This window comes from Trematomus bernacchii, unplaced genomic scaffold, assembly GCF_902827165.1.
Source record: "Trematomus bernacchii unplaced genomic scaffold, fTreBer1.1, whole genome shotgun sequence".
Taxonomy (NCBI): Eukaryota; Metazoa; Chordata; class Actinopteri; order Perciformes; family Nototheniidae; genus Trematomus; species Trematomus bernacchii.
In genome coordinates this window covers 15,646,899-15,667,225 of record NW_022987973.1, presented here as the reverse complement: position 1 = coordinate 15,667,225, position 20,327 = coordinate 15,646,899, and the positions used below count along the sequence as shown (strand labels likewise).

Below are 20,327 nucleotides of genomic sequence, written 5' to 3'. Positions count from 1 at the left end.
TTGGAAAACCAAAAGAGAGAAGGAAGAGAAACATGGTCAGTTTTTTAGACTGCTTCTGCCAGCAGCAACTCTCCCACCCCGATCCCTCCTCTGAATCCTTCAATTGTATCCTAACCACAAATCCCACACTTTGCCTGGAAAAGCAGAACAGAGCCTAGACTGAAATATACATTGGAATTTTTGGGTTGTGTGTGTGTGGGAATGAGCTTTTATAAAGTTTTTATCCATTTCTGGCTGCTATTAAATAAAAGTTTTAGAAACTAAGATATACACATGGTTTTACATCAATTTTAGCTCAGACTCCAAGCGTTTTAGAAGCCAGTTGAACTCCTGTGTACTTGAGCAAGGCACCACACCTCCAACTGCTCGCAGTGCTGACTATTTGGCAGCCCCCTACCTTATTTCAGGCTTATGGGTGTGTAATGAGTGACAACAGTAAAACACGGAATTCCCCAATGAGGACTTAGTAGTATAGTTTTTCTTCTTCTTCCTCATGCTGTAATACTGGGGAGATGTTTGAATGTTTTTCGTCAGGAGTGCTGCAACTTTGTAATCAACCCTTCTCTAGTTTTACAGCTAAAGTTAATTACAGGTTTCAGAAAGCAGCCTGCAGAGGTTCAGGGTCAAAACAAAAATGCCTGACTGCCTGAGCTGAGTGAAGTGCTGCTGTTGATTCGTAAACACACGTCAGAAAGATTATGGCCTTCTTACTGCTTAGATTGTTTCTAATATAAGTTTCCATAAATAATTATGTTATTGAAATCTAACAGGATGCCATTATGCAGTAAACACAGAACGTTCTCCTACCAGAGTCAGTTTGAGTGCCCTGCTGTGGTTTGTTGAGTAATTTCTCAGTTATGCACTTTGTTTTCTCACCACTGGCCCTCGGACGCCTTTCACTGTTTCCAATGCCACTCGTCCCCTTTTAATGCCAAGCAGATAGTTCAAACTTAATAGGTTTACATAGTTTGACACAGACACCCACAATGAAACATTTGAGCATGAAAGTTCATCTTTGGGAAGAGTGTAATCAAAATGAATTTCAGCTCAAAGGTCTACTTGATTTCCTGATATTTTAATTGCATCACACGGTCTTTCTCAGTGACCAGAGATGAATCAAGTGTTGTCATGTGACCTAGGTTTCACTAGACAAAAGTGTCTGATTTTAGTATAGTACCACTGAAACACCAGCAGTCCAAGGCTGTGTTGGGCTTTAATTATACTCTGCATAGTTACTGTGTTTACATTCTTTTATTTACTTTATGATATCAGTGATGTTGAGGTGTGCTTTATGCAAATGTAAGCCCTGGAAGATACTGCAGATAGAGACAATTTTGCCTAGTCTCATTACTGAAAATGACACGCAATCGCTGTGTTTATTTCATCCACTGTGATAGACTGGTGATGGCGGTGTTTCAGTAGAGATGGGAGGAGTTAATTCAAACACACAGTTAATGTTTTGTCTTCACTTTGCAATAATGTCAACTGGATTCGAAACATGTAAGAAATGGAATCTAAACATTTGACCTCCAACCTTTAAGTATACATTTCACAAGTGCCTTGAAGCAATAGTATAAACACTGAAAGAGCATCCATGCTGTAACAAAAGAACTTGTTGGTTTGCTCCAGTAGAAAACAGAAAAGTGTTTGTCACTAGCAACTAGTCCATTAAAGCTATTAAGACCATCACAGAAACCTTCGTTTAATACAAATACTTTATTGACAATGTGTGTATGGCATACTTTTGACGGAATTGCTAAATCATGAGAACATAAACCAGGTTTTGTCTTATTTGTACAGTTTAAAATTGCAAAATATACACTGAGAAACTGTAATGCATGTAGAATCAAAAGTGCATATTCTTGTTCCTTTTTATTTTGTCCATATACACATTACACTATACATAAATAATTGCATTGTAAAAATGACTCACGTATTTACATGTATAATATATTTTATATAATATATAAACTTTATATTAAATCTAGGTAGAGTACAATAAGGATAATGGGTCAGGAAGCCTCGTGTGAGTCTGTGTGTGTGTGTGTGCTATCTGTGGTTGTTGAGCAGCACCTCCAGCCAGCACGGGCAGGAAGTAATGAACTGTCTGGAGTAGCAGGGGCCCCATCCTTTAGCAAAACTGATGCGAACACTGTGGGGGTCCCAGGGCCCCTCCTGGCACTCAGGCTTCACGCCGTGCTGCGCCATCCAGCTGGAGCGCTCATAGTCAAACACTTTGAGGGAGAAGCCCGGCATCACCCTCTTCACACTCAGCCCTCGAGCCCTGGGGGGGTCCAGGGTGGGCGAGTGTACAAACACTGGGTGCTTGCTGCGATTGTAAAGCCACACTCCGTCCGGCTCGTGGCTCAGCACGATTCCGTGTCCGATTTTACTGCGAATCTGTTGCACACCGCTGCTGCTGCTGCTGCTGCTACTGCTGCTGCTACTCCCTCCACTTCCATGGCAGGGGTGTCCGTGCAGACCTGCCGTGCTGTGGCTGCCCGGGTCCTCGCGGCGGCTGTGGTAGGCGTTGGCGTGGAGCTGGCCCAGGCAGAGGCCCGTGCCCTGAGGTAGGTCATAGAAGATGTTGAGCGAGGGCTCGTAGGCTGGATAAAGGCGACCAACACGTGTGCGCTGCTCCCAGTAGGCAACGCTGCACCAGTGAGAGCGATGTCCGCTGGAAGTCGAGGAGCCGATGGAGGTACCAGTGTCTGAGGGAAGAGGAGAGGTTGAAATATTAATATATGCATTGTTAAAAAAGACTGCATGCACTAAGACAAGTGTTTATGTAAGCAGAACATGACCCAACCCTCGTAATTTTGGAACAATGCTTATCGATACTCGTACCAGTTATGCCAACAGGACCACGACCAGTGTCAGAATTCAGCAGAACATAAGCAACCCTCAAACAAAAACCACAAATCTACAATCTACTGTTTTCAATCAAACAGCAGCAAGATAAACATGGCTTTTATTTCCATTTCACATGACAAAGGTAAATGATTTCTTGCAGTGCTTGAATTCAAATTCAGTGCAACCTCAAACCTTTAGTGAGGCTCGCAGGAATTATGTTTCCGCAGCCTGGAGGCGTGTTTATGTGTTTCAAAATAGGTGAACACGGTGAACTTTTGCTTTGCAGGGAACGTCTGTGTTCACTGTTTCTTCTCTCATTCGTTTAAAGTTTTTCCTTCAATCTGTCACTCATCTGAATATTTTGAAAAGGCGGCTAAAACGGCCAACACTAAACAGCCCACTTCCTCCCCTGACATCCCTCATCATCTCCCTCCATAACACTCCTTCAGGTCCCGGGTTAAAGAGGACCAGCAAAGAGGGGAGTGGGGGGGTAGAAAGCATTCAGCTCTCTGTCAACCTAGCGCAAGCCCGTGAACCCTTGACCCCCCAGCCCTCATGCTATCAGCTCAAATTAACTCCCACACAGAGTGATGCCATTATTTTGCTCCAGAGACTCTATTGCACAGAGGATTTAAAGACCCATGTGCCTGTGGCCCCATTCCTTTCATATTCCCGCAAGCACCCCCTCTTCATCCACCAGGGGCCAGAATGGCTGCGGCCCTTCTCCCATTAACAAGCGGCTTTTGGGTGAAACCAGGACCGAGATTAGGCTAGGTGTGTTATGTTTGCACAGCCGCCATTTTTGTTTCGGGGGGGATGGGGCAACAGAGGCGGTGGTAGTGCGGAGAACTCGGAGTCGGAGGAGATGTGTGTGAGTGTTGTAAGCAAATACAAGCACACACATACACACTAGATGATGAGATAGGGCCTCACACATGCACACGTACACACACACATTGAGGCTTCTGATCCAAACAGTATGACTATAACACACACACACACACACACACACACACACATACACATACACATACACATACACACACACACACACACACACACACACACACACACACACACACACACACACACACACACACACACAACACACACACACACACACACACACACAAAATTGCACTTCTCATCTGAGGCCCACGTGTGTCATTAGTGAATTCCAGGCTGGCAACTCCTGCGGTCTGGAGTTTTTACAGCGCTCCAATAAGAGAGCAGGCTGCTCAGCTAGCAGGATCTCTCTCTTTCTCTCACTCTATCTCCTTCTACATACACACACACACACACACACACACACACACACACACACACACACACACACACACACACACACACACACACACACACACACACACACACACACACACACACACACACACACACACTTTTACAAGGCATGCTCTTCCCTGTAATAAGGCAACACAAACATGTCTGGGGAAACACAGGGAGACGTTATGAGCTCACAATCAAATTAATTCCCAAAGAAGACATAAAACAAACTGGGACTTTTTAGGGTTTTTTAGACGTAGTACACTTTAATTTCCAGCATATAATGAATGATGCTGCACACAGTATATTATTAAATCCTGGCTTTTAAGTTTCTAATGAAACCTGAAGTCAAGAGTATGATGCTTTTCAATTTTGTATGCTGTTCATATATTTAAGTTTATTTTTGTATCTTCTATTTGATGTAACTTGTGTTTCTTCTATCTGGTCTTACATGTAATGCATTTTTGTCTTTCAGATTTAGAGCCACAGTTTTCTGCAGATTGAGTGATATGTTTTAAAGTCAAACCACTTCATCATGATTTCGTCCAGAGTTTGGCAGCGCGAGTGGTACAGCATGTCATGTTTAATGTTTCTGGCACAGTCCTTAGTGTCATCATGCTCAGCCTGGATATCATCCAGCTACAGGTATAATGAGCCGTGTGAGACTGACGGAGAGCAGGGAGGGAGGAGGACGGAGGAAGGGGAGGGTGGGCGACCAAACTTCATCAATGGAATTTTAAAAGACGGGTTCAAACTGGAGGTTATCAGCATGTTTATGTTCCAGTGGAGGAAGTATAAAAACCGCGTGTTAGTGTGAGACTGTGTGAATGTGCGTGCCGTGCCTACATCTGTATGTGAGGGCTGGCAGCAATTACAGCGCACTGCAAGCGTTTACGCCAACCACCATTTAACAGCTCTGTTTACCAATTAGATAAGTAGCCTTTGTTATTTCATTTCAAAATCACTGTCTCTTAGTGCCAATCTCACGGAAACGCCCTGGTACACAGTGGTTTTTTTGGAGACTTAAACAAAGGTGGGGAGATTGGCCTTGGTCTAAAAGATACATTTATGGACTGGCTTTTTTTTCTGGACTGATAAAAAGCAATGGCAATCAAAGTTAACGGGTCAAGCAGGCAGTTTCCGGCTGTCTCCCCACAGACTGTCCGACCTGGACTTCAAACAATGACAGCAACACACATCTTTCCTCTTTCTTCTCAGATATTAAAGAAATGATAAGACACTTTGGGAAATACCCTGCACATTCTTGTTGAATGTTGCGTATGACAAGATTGATCCACTTGTGCTTTATCTGTATGATAAATGTCGCCCGAGGAAGCAGATGGTTATCATAGCTTAGCTCAACATAACCACAATGCTGCTAGAAACAGCTAGAATGTGACAATCATTTCTTTCATATGTACGGAAAAAAAAGTTGAAACAATCAGGGTGTCCTAGATTATTTGTTGGTGTAAGATAACACCGTCTTGAAATGTTATCTTAAGACTTTTTAAATTCATAAATTAAACAACAATTATATACAAATGTTTTAAAGTTTAGAGAGAGGCTAGCAGCTTTTGTGTTTCCAGTCTTGATAATAAGCTAAGCAGACTAACCATATGTAGCAAATACAAAGATGGGATCAATATTCTAATTCTGATCGAGAAAACAAAATACATATTTCCCAAAAATGCCCAACTATTTATTTTAGATCCCTAACTTTAGTTCTATCCCTTCAGTCTGAGCAGTGGAGACTTTGCTCGCGCTAAACCTAACCTGCACAGAGAGGAAGAAAGTTAAGGGGGGAAAAAGGGGGACGTAGAGGAGTAAAAAAAAGAGGGACTGGGTGAAAGAGGGAGCGGGAAAATGAGAGGGAAAGAGAGAGAGAGAACCTGCCAAGCATAACCAGCATCCACGGAAAAAATGAAGGGAGAGAAAGAGACTGTGAGAAAGAGAGGGAGGGAGGGAGACCCTCGTCTTTCATCCAGTGCCAAGGATTAGATTCCCCTCCAGTTATTAGACTCTTCCACTGTGCTGAAAGAAGTGGGTGGGTTGTGGAGAGGGAGGGGAGGGAGGACAGAGGGACGACAGAGGAGGATAGAATTCAGCTACTGACCATTGTCGGCCGGCTCTAAGATGCTTTGTTTTGATTCAACTTCCTCAAATTTCCTCTCAGAGCTCTAAAAATGTAGGAATAAGACAAAATAAGGGGGGGGGGGGAAAGAAAAACACCCCTCCCTGGCTACAAATGGTAGGTTCTGTGTTGTTTGAGACAACTATCATTACAGGGCAACTTCAATCCAGCAAGCCACATTTAAGCTGGCGTCTCGACTATCTCTACCATCAGAGGGCTGCGTTATCGCCAGACATGGGCTTTACAGTCCAACACAACGGGGCTCACAAACACATACAAACAAACACACACATTTTTGCAGACACACACTCCTTCCTTCTCCTTCTCTTTCCATTGTAAAGTTGATCTTGCGATGGAGCCTGCTGCAGTCTGCAGCCAGACATCTTCCTCTGCGTCTGCACAAGAAATACAATCCTCTACACCGATCCATTATTTCATACAGACGACCGCATTCCTTGAACCTGCAGGTCAACCGAGCCACAGGAAAGTAACTGTGTGTCCCTGTAAGATTCCTGGGAAGACGTGTTCAGAGGTAGTTTGGAAAGCTCTTCGAAGAGGAAGAGAGAAAGTAACCAGTTTCCTGCATTTCTGTTTCTACTTCAAAGTGCCGGACTACTTAAGCCAAGGAATCTTTGCATACATCATTGCTTTCTGGACTAACTTTGCTGTCATGTCTGATATGTGTCATCCACCAAGACACCAAGTTTCTGTTGTCAATTGATAACATTTGAAATCCAAATTCAGCTACATGATTAAAACTTCTGTTCAGATTTCACATTTCCAAGTTATTGAATGTGTTTTAATGCACAAGTTTGACCTTTAACACTGGCTACTTAAAAAATATAAAGCATTTACAATCAAACAGAGAAAGCGAGACATGAATCCAGCCAGGTAACTGTATAGAGTTATAGTTCTGGGTTCAATTCAATCAACTAAAAGTAATCTACAAAGTGACATATCCTTTTACAGCCAATCACTCAACTTGATCTCGTAGAACGTGCACAAAGTTAAGTCGCTGTTGTTCAGAAACACAGCTCTCTCATTGATGCAGTCTGGTTTCTTCTCCATGCAAAACAACTTTGCTATTGGAGATGGTAAATTTGCAAGTTCAAATTTATAGCAAATCTGCAGGTACATTTTAGAATAAGTTGCTCTGACGCATAAAAAGGGTTGTAAACTGTTCCTTATCCATAAATAACGATCCACAATGAAAAAGCAGTTAACAAACAACTTAACCACAACCAAGTGGAGCCAATGCAGGAGTTCCTTAAAGTTGCATTCTCTCACCTGCAGGCAACTCCATTTGTTTAAAAAAAAAAAAAAAAAAATAATAATAATAATTGTATAGAAGTCTATGAGAAAATGACCCTGCTTCTCACTTGATCTACAGTATTACCTCACTAAAGATTTTTCTATCGCGTTAACGGTCTCTATCACAAGTTCCAAATCTTCATCAATAGAGCATGACGTGCATTTTGTAAATGATGGTCCCATTTGGAGTAAACAGAAAATAAAGCTGGGTGGAGCTGCGTAGCTGGCCAAATTTACAAAATCAAGGCTTGGATATTGTAGTGCACAAACCAATGGGAGACCTCACAGTGATTGATTCCACTTCTTACATAAACTAAATTATGGCAACACAGTGCAAGGATTTGTTTGAGTTATTATTCCCATTTGTCAGAAGGCTTGATGAGCAGCTAAAAGCTATTGGTAAGTTTTTGAAGAAGAAAGATCTGAAGCTAAATTAGTATGAGTAAACCGAACAAATTTTGATTGCGTGTTATTGTAAATCATCCCTAATACATAAATAACTTCCTCATTGAAGTTCAAGTTCAGTGCAACATTTGCAACAGTTTTTTTGTGCAACTCAACCAGCTAAGCAGGTGGAGGGTGGGACTGAATCCTAAATGATACTTCTCCAGTGCATTAAGGTGTCACAGCAGCTACAGCATGAAGTGATTTATTGTCCTGCACAGGCTCTATCTCTTCACTGTTGTTGCACCAGTGTTAGAGGAGATTGTTTGATCGATTGCTGCATTCCTGGTCCTGATGTAATCATGTTCAGTGGGGAAAACAATCACATCAAAGTCTGCCCTGGAAATGGCTTTGCTAGATGAGGATGAGCTAATCTGTTGACCATTTTTTGATAAGGAGAACATTCATCTTCAGCCTGTTACATGTTGTCTTCACTATCAACAATCATAGCGGCTCTTTCACAGTTCATGTGGCGTGTGCATAGCCTGAGAAGCCCCTATACATGTGGTTACATTTCCATCAAGAGTTACGTACAGAGAAACCAGAGACACGCACACCCAGGTATCATGACACTGAGACATAAATCAGGCTGGACTAAGACAGTTCAGTAAGGACAATTGTAGATTGTAACTTTCAGACTAATTTACAACAAAGTTTTGCACAAACAACTTATAGATAGATGATATTAAAGGTCCCCTATTATACTGTTTTCATCAATATATTATAGGTCTCAGATATATACAAAACATGTCTCTGAAGTGTTTGGCTCCAAACACCAAACAGATCATGCATTGTAGCATCCCATAATCCCCTCTGTTTCAGCCCTGTTTCAAAAGGGCTGATTCTCTGTCTTTTACTTTAGATGAAAATAAGGAGCCACTCCCCACGCCCCTCTGAGAGATATTTGGTTAAAAAGAACACAATGGTGCTCTAGGAGGAGATTCAGGTGATAAGGTGGGGGGGGGTTGTTACCTTGGTTGGTTATTGGCTAATGGTTACACAAGCCAAAAGATCGTTATGACATCATAAAGTGGACAAAATCTGATCAGCTCATTTACAGACAGGTTTTTATATAAATGGATCAGGACAAAAAGTGAGAGAATCGTTTTTCCTGAAACTTTCAGAATCTCATCACACAGAGGGGAAACATGTTTATGTATAAAAGACATGAAAAAGTGGATTTTGCACAATAGGTGACCTTTAAATCTGAATAGAGACATATAAGCAGACCCAGAGAAGCGGAGCTCTGCAGTTGACAGGCCTCCCCTCCCAACACATTCCTGGACAGGCCCTCTTCCTCGACACTTCCTCCCCCCGCTCAGCCAGTCACAGGGGTCAAGTTGACAAGTCTCTCATTGAGCCTCACGTGGTCCATTATATGGCCTTCAATCCTCACAACATAATTACACACATTTATCGGTGGAATAGATTCATTTGTTCTTCCATGAAGAAGGCATAATGAAATTCTTTCTAAAATTTGCGAGAATTATCTAAATGGGAAAGTCCAGTGGTATAGAAAAACAAGACTGTGGACAATACAATACACAATCCCTTTACGTAACTTGCACAGTCAGGGCCGGACACGCAGACTGTAGGATGATTTAGTAGAGTTACCTCAGAGAACATTTATAATAACAATACACTGCATGTAAACATTTCCCTCATGAAATCTACTTTAAATGGGGAGTGAAGCAACTCAACCTGATGTACTACTGTCTCCAGTAAATCCCAAGAAAAATATCTGTCTCTTTAGCAGCTAAATACTTCACTAGGTTCACTAGTTTGTTGCTTACTTTCTCAGTCTTTCATTTAGTGCAGGTAGAATGCAATCAATGAAAGATGTTTTGCAGTAAGCAGCTACCTGGTCCAGATGGAAATGACTGTAAAGGAGATGAGAGTAACAGTAAAGAAGATGCTGGAAGTAAAAACAAGCAGTGAGCTGACAGATGATTTAGACCTGGGGATGTATCGGGGGGTGTAAGTTGACTTGTGAAGTTTAAATACTGTACGTCTTAGTCAGTTTAGTTTCCACTATCATGGGTGAATGCTCAGCACAATCAAACACTCAATTGTTCTCACTAACAACAGGCAGCTCAATCGTTTGAAAACTCCTTCAAAAGTTTTCTTCACTCCCGAGTCCTAACACAGCATTGCACTCTGCAGCACAGGCGACAGTTTCCTACATGTCTTAGAGTCAGAGAGCCTGTCGACATCTGCAAAGAATCTTTAGGTTCAGCAGCATGGCAGGATTCCATTAAAAGCCAAATTGCTGGTTGGCAAAAACTCTGAGGGAACAACGGAAAGCCACAGCCAGTCCTGTAATTTAAACCTTATTTTAAATTGTGATGGCCTGACAACATGGACTAAAAGAGAGGGGGCGAGTATAAGAGTTAGAGAGACGGAGAGAAAGAGAGCTAAAATGTGCGTACAACAAACAGCAGAGGCTGCAAGGGGAGAAGAAGAATTAACACTAAGACAAAGAACAGTAAAAGTTGGTCTGAACACGCGAAGGAAAGAGGAGCAATAGATGGGAACAAAGCTGATGAATACATGATCTGCAAAATATAAGACAGTCTCTACTTGATAATCACAATGGTTTCTGATGTCAAAAAGGTCAAAGGCTCTTGATTCATTGTCAGTCAAAATCAAAGGCTTCGAGAACATGAATGCATGCTGCAAAAAACCTGCCTCTTGAACCATTTTGTTAACAAAGACATGAAGGAGTACTGCGTCTACGAAGACGTAATGTACGAAAAACCAACATCAACCCCCAGAAACTAAAATGTTAAAAAAATAGGAAATTAAATGTATACATTTATGCTTTTGTTTCTTCCTTTTAGATCTGGGTTTGACGTTAAGCATGATATCTATCCTTTCCTGCTCAACCTCAGACACCCTCAAATACTTGGAGCACAAGTATTTTAGAGGTATGAATGTTGACTGTTTCTGAACATCAATATTACCTTTCATCTCACTTCTCCCCTTTCTAATTATCTCTCTATTCATTTCTTATTTTATAACATGTGTGGATCAGCTAATGGTTTCTAGTTCAAAAGGAACAAACAAACAAACCATCAGACATTAAAGCAGTAAAGTTTGTTTCATTTTTAAAACATCTGACTTTACTGTTGCTGTGATTATTTACAGATAATAACAAACTGTGTCATGGAAATAATTTGAATTATGAATAAAGTACTAAACTGTTTTCCCATGAGTTGTGGTGACAAACACCCTACATTGAATTACTCCTGGAGCCATCGAAAGGTGCTTGTGTTGGATGATGGATGGACAAAGAGCAGGACTTTGACAAGAGAAACCGAGGTTTGCACCCTGAGTCCTGCCTGCGGTTAGAGTTAGGCAACAAAAACACTTTGGTCAAGGTCAAGGCAAGATTGTGGTATTACTAAATGACTTAATAACTTAATCTGTATAAACAGAGACCATAATCGTTCCTTAAAAAGTGTTGGCATTGACTGAACCAACCATAAAATGTTTAATAATGCGGTAGTCAAAATGAATGGATATTGTATCGCAGGAGCTGCCATTTTGGGGGCAAAACAAATAAAATACTTTGTCAGTAAACATTTCACTGTTACATTCGGTAACAACATTTCCTCATTACAATTATTGCTGTTCCACATTAGCTGTGTATAAACCAGGAGACAGGGTTTTAATAACATTGTTTACATTTTGGCAGTGAGCGTAAATGTGAAAAAATTCAAAGACTTCAGGAGAAATTGACCAGACTGACATAACAGAGCTCTGAGTGAGTTGTGTGCTGCGTACCCTGCTTGTACAGTGATGGAAAATATTTGAGGAAATGGCAAATGCTTAATGGGCCAGCACTTGATGTTGAATTCCATAGTCTAATGTGTCTCAGTCAGGCATAAGAGCAAGTGTTGTACGCATGCCAGAAAACAGGCTGGAGGTTCAGGTCACTGAGAGGACCCGTCCAGACGTACACAGATACATTCTCAGTGGACGCAGCATCTCTTGGCTGTATACTTTCTGTCTCTGTGCTATTTTTCCCTTCGCAAGACAAAATATTGAAGTGAATTCTACAAAGGTATCTTATTTAATATTCATGCGTCCGTGACTCAAGTCTTTACTCGCGAGCCTCAGCAGATGATTTACAAAAACCATGTCCAACTGTGTCAACCTGGACTGACCTGGACAGCTTCACACTTTCTGAGCTAAACTCACTAAAACAGCACGGTGCAGCCGAACTCTTAAAATTGTCTCCCAAGCTTCCAAGAATGTCGGCTCAGCTCCGTGTTTCTTAAGTATTAACGGCGATATGTTCAAACATGTATCAGGTGTCACTCTCCAGAGTCAGACCCCCTGATCCCCCCTCCCACCTCTTTCACTCCGAGACCCTTACTCCCCCTCACCTTCCCAATTTCCCAACATTCCTGGGCCGTGCCCCATCAGTCAAAGGGCCAATTCATGGGGTTAATGCTGCAGCGAGTGCAGACAGGGCTTTGAGACAGGATGTTTGGCTGATACCTTGCTCTGCTTAAGCAAACAAGCCACCAAAATATGATTACTGAGGGCAGAGAGGGAGCAGTCTTCTTGTCTTACTTCAGTGCATCGAGGCCATACTAATGTCCACTAAGTATCATTGGTTTACTTGTTTCCACATGTCCGAAAGCCGGAGCCTAATGACAACAAGGTGGACAGACGTTTGACAAGAACAATGATGTCATATGATGTGAGAGCTGACAAAGACATCACTAACTCTTTTGGCATTGTCCTCGTACACTCTAAAATTATTTCAGATAAAAATGGCATCATTCTCATCAGTCTCATTTGTGTTTATAGGAGAGTTGAACCACTAATCTTAATTTAATCAAAATCCCATCATGAACTTGGGCAGCATCAAAAATCGAATAACAAGTATGATTGATATTCCCTTGAGTGCAGAGAAAATATTTATAAAAATATTAAGTAAAATGATATAGATATTTTATCAAACCAACCCAACACTAGTTTAATTGACTTTCCCTGGACTTAATACACAAAAAATAATTTTAGAAAAACAAAATTAAAACAGAAATATTGATTTTAACAAGTGACCCCTGTATTTATATTGTACTTTATATGGTACAATATGTGTCAAAATAGCATTCTGGAGTATATAAGTATTGTGGTGCTTAGAGATTTCCCCGGCGAAAAACTGATTCTACAGACATGTCCTGTTTTTGGTATGTTTTACCCAGGCTTTACCCCTCCTCAAAACCAAACTGAGTATTTATCTGACACAATCCTGATGTGTGCTACATCTGATAAAGGGAAACCCCGGACAAAGTGTGTGCCTTATTCTCCAGATCTTGTACGGAGGTCATAGGATAAAACGGCAATTGTTAGCCCGATTTTATTGGGAAGGAATTCATTTTGTAATTTTTTGTCAATTTAATGACACATCTTTCCTGCAGACGTCATTTTCAGTCTGTAGAAGCTGCAGTAGCGTTTTTCATCATCTTCAATACCAAACATGTAATGCTGTATCACAACAGGGAATGACATTCGGGGAAAAAACTGCAGAGAGTCCACAGTAGCTATGTTAAATACAATACAGCAAGCATTCAGCTTTTACTATAGTTATATATCAATGATGAAAGCAGAACTTTGACTTCATTCCAGCTAATCATGTGTGTGTGTGTGTGTGTGTGTGTGTGTGTGTGTGTGTGTGTGTGTGTGTGTGTGTGTGTGTGTGTGTGTGTGTGTGTGTGTGTGTGTGTGTGTGAGAAAGGGAGGAATTCCTGTCTGAGTTAGTGATAAGATCATCTCGCAGGACTCACATAGGGGTTCTATCAGGACACACACACACACACACACACACACACACACACACACACACACACACACACACACACACACACACACACACACACACACACACACACACACACACACACACACACACACACACACACAGAAAATAAACAGCTGAATGACACTTTGTGTTGGAGTCACAGAGGTACTCCAACACAAAGTGTAGATATCAGCCTACTAAACTTCCAGCAGACATTTCCCTTTTCAAAGCCTTGCTGTTTGCTGCACTTTAAAGGGAGCGCTAGCTGATCGAATGATAAAAGAGGCCAGGGCAAAGGTATGTATGGACCACACCCTGCTGCTGCAGCCTTTTTTCTCCTTAAAGCTAGGATACATATAGGAATAAAACAAAGATGCTGAAGTGCCAGAGCACATGTTCAATGCTTGTATTTGTTCTAAAGAAAACATCACAGGGTTTTAAAAATACACCAGAGGATCACCTGCATAAAAGGATTCATTTACACTCTTGAAAGATTACCAACATAAAGGGGTTTGTGCTTTGTATTTTTAAGGCTACAGTACATTCTTTTATACAAGCTTTATGTTCGGCATATGTCCTGTTATTATACCAGCTGTAACTCAAATGAAAAGTCTTATATATGTCAGAGTTGAAGACAAAAGCTCCACGCAGAATACTTGGCCACGTCTGTTTAGTCTCTTTCCTAGTCTTGCACTTGGCCTGAGCTCCAGTTCTCGGCTCCAGCATTCTGGTGCGGGGGGCAGGGGATCAGAGACCACACACACACACACACAGAAAATCACACAAACATACCAGATCTTAACAGAAAACTGATCCATTTCCACTCATTTCAACAGGCAGACAATAAAGTTATCCTCTCCCCTGTGACCTTGACTGAACAGATCTTTGATGATTACGTTTTTAATAATAACACTGTTCTCCGTTAAATCATCTTTAAAGTCATTTCGAAATTAGGCAGATTTTTACAAAACCCAAAAGTGTGTAATGGAGGTCAAAGAGTGTGATTTTTAATATTAAAAAGACATGTCAATTACTTATCTTAACCCTCTGTTCTATATTAAAACATTGAAAACAGGACCGTAAAGAGATGGACACTGAGGTCATGTCTGCATTTGTTTGTAAATTACATTCTACAATTAAAAAGGTACAAACTGTGAGTAGACGGATTATTTTAGGTTCACAAAGTAAATGATAAATAGAGGTGTAAGCACTACTTTTAGGCCTTCATGTTGGGAAATTAAACACCTTGAAAGCTTGATCCAAGCAAAAAATCTTCTTTTTTCACAAGTAATACCTTATATCTTCTAAAAGTGGTGATGTGTGCAACAGGAGGACTCGTAAAATGTTTTCAACGACACAAAAAGTACATTTCTGGGCACCACGGACAAACAATTCCAAAAGAAAGTCTCACTGGAGAGCAGCACACTCTTCAGAAAGGCCGTGATGTGGTGACTTACACTACGCAGACTTCATAGGTGCCCATTCACCTTTCAACACCGTCCACAAGTGAGTCCGGGGAGGCTTGATCGAGTGGGTTTGTGGGTTTCTTCTAACGCTACAAGGACCTCTCCACCCGACCCCAGCACGTAAACAAATAAAGCTCCAGTTTCATCATCTAGAGGGGGCTGTTTCCTGTCCAAACGCAGCCCTCGGCCCCCCTCTTTCCACATATACACGCACACAAAACTCTACACCTCCGCCTCATCAGAGCTGCTCGGCTCCCCCGCCCCCAAAATGCCAGCCTCTTTCCACTGCTCAATTGCCAAGAGGAATGGAGGGATTTGAGGGAAGAAAGAGGGAAAGAGGGGGATGGGTGGTTGGAGAGGCAAAGCGGATTGGGAGCAGCTTCATCCCAGTGAAATATTTTGCTCTGGAGAAAGCGTATGGAGTGAGGGAGAGTCGGGGAAAGAGAGACAGAAAGGCTACACTGCTGTGGCATCTAGATAGCGAGAGACCCCAGACCCACCCCACAATAGAAGCTCTATGCTGTCGACTTTTTGTTCGTCTTAACAGCCTTTGAAAACACAAAGTAAAGTCAAACTTAATAACTCCAATAAATGTAATGTATCCTTCTATCTAAACATTCAGAGTGGATGCGTGCTCTGCGAGTTTGCATGCATGAGAGTCTGCGTCTGAGAATGCACAACTCCAAAAGTTCCTCAATCTGGGCTTCCAAACTTATTTGTGGTGAAAAGTTCACTTCTAAAGAGTATATGAATCAAACTTCAGACTTTGCTGAATCAAACATCTGCCTGGTCACAATGTTCATGCTGCTCTGCAGTAGTGAAGCAAGTGACTCACCTGTGTAGTCTCTTGGCGTCGGGTGAGGCGGATTGGAGGCGAGGGGGGGCACAGCTTCAGTGTAAGACAGATTTGAGTCTGGTGAAAGTAGAAAAAACACACAGTAAAAGAGTGAGATATTGATCAAAGTTTGTTTTTTGGTGACAGATGTCAGTTTTAAGCCATTTTTCAAGTAAAAACCAAACCTTTGCTGGCTACAGTTAATCAAATGTGTTTATTTTAAGTTTTATATGTCCAAACAATTTGGATTATTTGTACCAAAAACAAGTTTAAGATCACACTGTATCCCTTTGAGGATGACAGTTAAAGATGAATGAATGTGCATTAGTTGGAACCATACTGTAAGCAGTCCCTCAAACTACAGAGCAGACTGCCTGTTTGCACAAACAGAGCCTCCCTATTATAAACTCCAGATGTCAGACACATCAAAACAAAAGATGAGCTCAGGTAAAACTCGACCAATGCTATGACCCCTTTAACACAAGCAGCATGTCAAAGATAATTTGTGTTTTCAGTCTAAAAATATGATGGTGACCCTCTCTTTTACAATGTGGTTCCAAACTCACCCAGTGGCTTGTGTTCGTCTGAACGGGACAGAGAGTATGGGGGAGGAGGTGATTCTGGAAATACAACACAAGTTAAGGTTAAGGGCTGTATGGTCTTCAATGAGCAACTGAGAAAGAACACTGAGAACCAATTATGCTTTCGCTTAGCTGCTGAATGATACAATCAAAAGTCTTACACAACTGATTATGTACACAAGCATTTGATTCATTTAAACTGAACATTTTGTTAAATAAATGGAAGAAGATTAAATAAATTAACTTCATCCTCAATCCAATCTAAATCACATAAGTCTTTACTCTCAGACTATTTAAACAACTTGTTTCTTTGTACCTTAAACCTAAGGAGCCATTTGTGCCAAGTACATAATTGCATAACTGTAAACATGCATTGTCTTTCCTTTTCTTTTAGAAATGCGCTATAGAAATCAAATGGATTAGATTGGATTGGATTTTGAACTCCTATCAGTTAAATTGTACAGATCCAATCTGATGTTGTATCATCCCACTGAACATCTTTCTAAATGTATTTGATTCTTAGAGTTTTCAGTTTGATCCTCTGCTTCTCTTATTTTTTCATAAAGGTTTTAGCCAGAAATGTTCATCCACATAGACAGGATGTCTTCTGTATGAAAGCAGCTTCTGTAAACTTAAAAAGCAATGCTGCTGGGAGAGTCCCTGCAGTCCAAAGTGGACCTGGGTTTGTGGCTGCGGCCCCTTTAAGAGCAGAGCCAGTAATTGCCGGAGTCCTCAGTCAGTCAGATACCCAGCGAGTCAGTCTGGCGCCAGCACTATGCAAACTGTATATTATCGGCACTCCTTCACCTAAATAACAAGAGGAGGACCTCCTTGTCAGAGAAAAAAGAGCCTAAGTGCAACTTGAGAGCGACCTTCAATTGGATGATGTGGGAAGCAGCAAAGTTTTGCGCAAATTTAAATAAATGTGTAATGTGTTTGGAATGTGGAAAGGAAATCAAAGTAATGGTTGACTAAAGTAAAAGCTAGAATTATAAAAATGTTGCAAAACTTCAGGGCAGGCAGTGAAACACGAGAAGAGTTTAAGTGATATTTATTCTCTTGCATGGCTTTCCAGTGTTGTGCTTCAATAAGATGAAGAAAAGTAGGGTACTAGAAAATTAACTTAATGGGTCTTTTTTTCATGATTGTGACGTTTTTCTTACACTTTAATCAAAAATAACAACATTGTTGTTGAGCTGCTGGCTGCAGGGTAATGACAATCTGATAGGGAAATTATCATTAATTCCATTCTGGTCCATCAATATTTATGTTGCATGAAATCTATTTACATGTATGACGCACTTCAATTTGAGAATAATACTCTCTGCGAGTTTGGACAATAACAGAGTTCTTGGGGAGTTCCAGGGGCCCTCGTGATGTTTAATGTGTTGTTTACAGGTCATAATGACAGGATGACATGGCATACACGTATCGCTATCTATTGTTGTCACTAATCAAGTTGAAAGGTATTTTCTGAGGGATAAAGTCTCCTCTAGATAGATTCAGGGCCTTCTGATTTAAAGCCCCCCCCCCCCACTGTTGATGACCTTACCTGGCCCACATAGGCGGCTGTAGTGATAGGGGTTGCAGCACACCTTTGCCCCGTCCCCTGCGCCGAAGCTCTGGCAGTGGTTGAGCGTTTTGAGGCGGCCTGAGAGAGGCAGGTCGCTCCAGCGGTACACCTTACACAGGAGGTCCTGCGGAGAGATGTGCTGAGCCCCGAGCCGCAGCTCACTGCTCGGCACCATGACACACTCACTGGGTATCCCTCCTCTGGTCTCCACAGCCTTCACCAAAGTATCCAGAGATTTCTCCTTGAGTCTTTTCAAAAAAGCATGAGCAGTGCTCGCAAGTTCCTCCTCCAGCCCCGTATGCCTCGGTGCGCACTGACAAGCGCCCCCTCCGTCTTTCCTCGGGGCCCAATACGGGCTCCGAGGTCTGATATCCCATTCCCCAAACAAACAACACGTCACCGTCCTACCGTCGCCCTCCTGTCCCCGCCGAGCGCCTCTGTGCTCCGAGACGCACATGGCCCCCGCAGCACGGTCATCGTCAGGCTGCTCCTCTTCCTCCCTCTCGGGGCTCTCCGTCAGGTCTACAGCCTCCCCCGTGAGTCCTGGAGCCGGGTCAGTGTGTGTCACCGGCCGCTGCTCGTGTCTGTGGAGCTTTCCTGAGTGTCTGCCACACGGCCCGTCCCGTCTCCCCTCACCTCGTCTGCTTCCATCCCGCCCGTCGCTCTCGGTGACCAGACGGCTTCTCCAGAGTCGCCGTACAAGACCTGCGCGTTTCGACTTGAACATACGACAACCTAGACAGTTTTGGATGTGTCCTGTCGGTCCCGTCCGGGTCTCGGGAGATGCCACATCGATTTACACTCGTAGCATAAGACCGGGGGTTTGTGCAGGGTGCGCACAACATGCGCAGCCGGTGGTCGCCGTTTTCTGGCTCTCCAGCAGCATTAGAAAGAAATCTTCAATCATGCGCTGCGTTAAACATATCACTTCAGGTCTGGAGAAGGAGACGGCTACACACAGCCACTGCTCGGTGACCTGCTGTCGCCAACTCAATTAAGCCACAACTTTTGCCAGCCCTCTCACACAGCATTCAGCTCCCCAACACTGTGGAGGTCCTGCACACAATCCACAAACCATAGTTAGTCCACTCCAGGAGCAGTATCAGTTTACAGTAACAAACAGAGCGACAGAAACATTAATCCAAAAGTGTTCCAGAGTCTCTCCTTGAGCTTCGTGAACCCCTTGAACCGTAAAATCCTTCCTTCACCCCGAAATAAACCTTTCGAAATCCCGAAGATTTCTGATGCTGTGGTGAAACAATATTCCCGCTGCAGAGTCCCTGGGTAACGAGATGGTCTGGGACTCCTGTGCCAAACTCCGGGACGGATTCCGTGCTGAGAAGTTGTTTTAAAGAGAGCTGGAATTACTCCACTCTCCACTCCCCTGCAAGTCCCTTTCGGACGCACACACACATGCACACGCACACAAACACACACAGAAACACGCTCCTGCTGCACACACAGTACAATCAAGTTTAAAAGAATCCAACTAGGCTTAATCGACTGTGATTTTCAAAATAAAAGCAAGTAATGTCAACATACATAGTTTTAAAGTAAATTGTCCACAATTACAGAAAAAGGGTGAAGAAGTGTTGTTTTTCTGTTGTGATCCAAAATAATATCCTCCATTGAAATTGCATATATAACTGCAACATTCAGTTGAGTTACTTTGAAAGAAGCTTTTTGAGTCAGCTATAAGTTATTTTATTATTTTTAATAATTTAGATTTATACTTTCCATATATAATCATTATTTACACTAAAACTATTACCTTATCCTTAAAGGTAAATAGGAGTTTTTAAATAATAAGTATATCATGTATAATAGGTTTTATTGGAAACTTTTATCATTAAAAAAGTGATCCTTGTTTTTCGTCTGCTTCATCATCACAATAAAATATTTTTATTTAATATATCGATTAACTGGTTGTGTAGCATTGCAAAAGTCCCATTTGACAAGTTTTAAATAAATTGGTGAAATTATATCAAGACAATATCCAAAATATAAAGAGCTATTATTATTCAGAAAATAAGT

General features: G+C 41.9%; 1 protein-coding gene across 1 annotated transcript; it reads right to left on the bottom strand.

The window, feature by feature from the left end:
- Positions 1-1,303: 1,303 nt before the first annotated feature.
- On the bottom strand, positions 1,304-19,694 carry LOC117471828 (mothers against decapentaplegic homolog 6-like). The gene is made up of 4 exons (XM_034117064.1): positions 18,273-19,694; positions 16,706-16,759; positions 16,140-16,217; positions 1,304-2,711 (listed from the first exon to the last, which is right to left on the bottom strand). Exons 1-4 carry the CDS (start codon positions 19,018-19,020, stop codon positions 2,050-2,052), a joined length of 1,542 nt encoding a protein of 513 aa, XP_033972955.1. The 5' UTR covers positions 19,021-19,694; the 3' UTR covers positions 1,304-2,049.
- Positions 19,695-20,327: the final 633 nt, after the last annotated feature.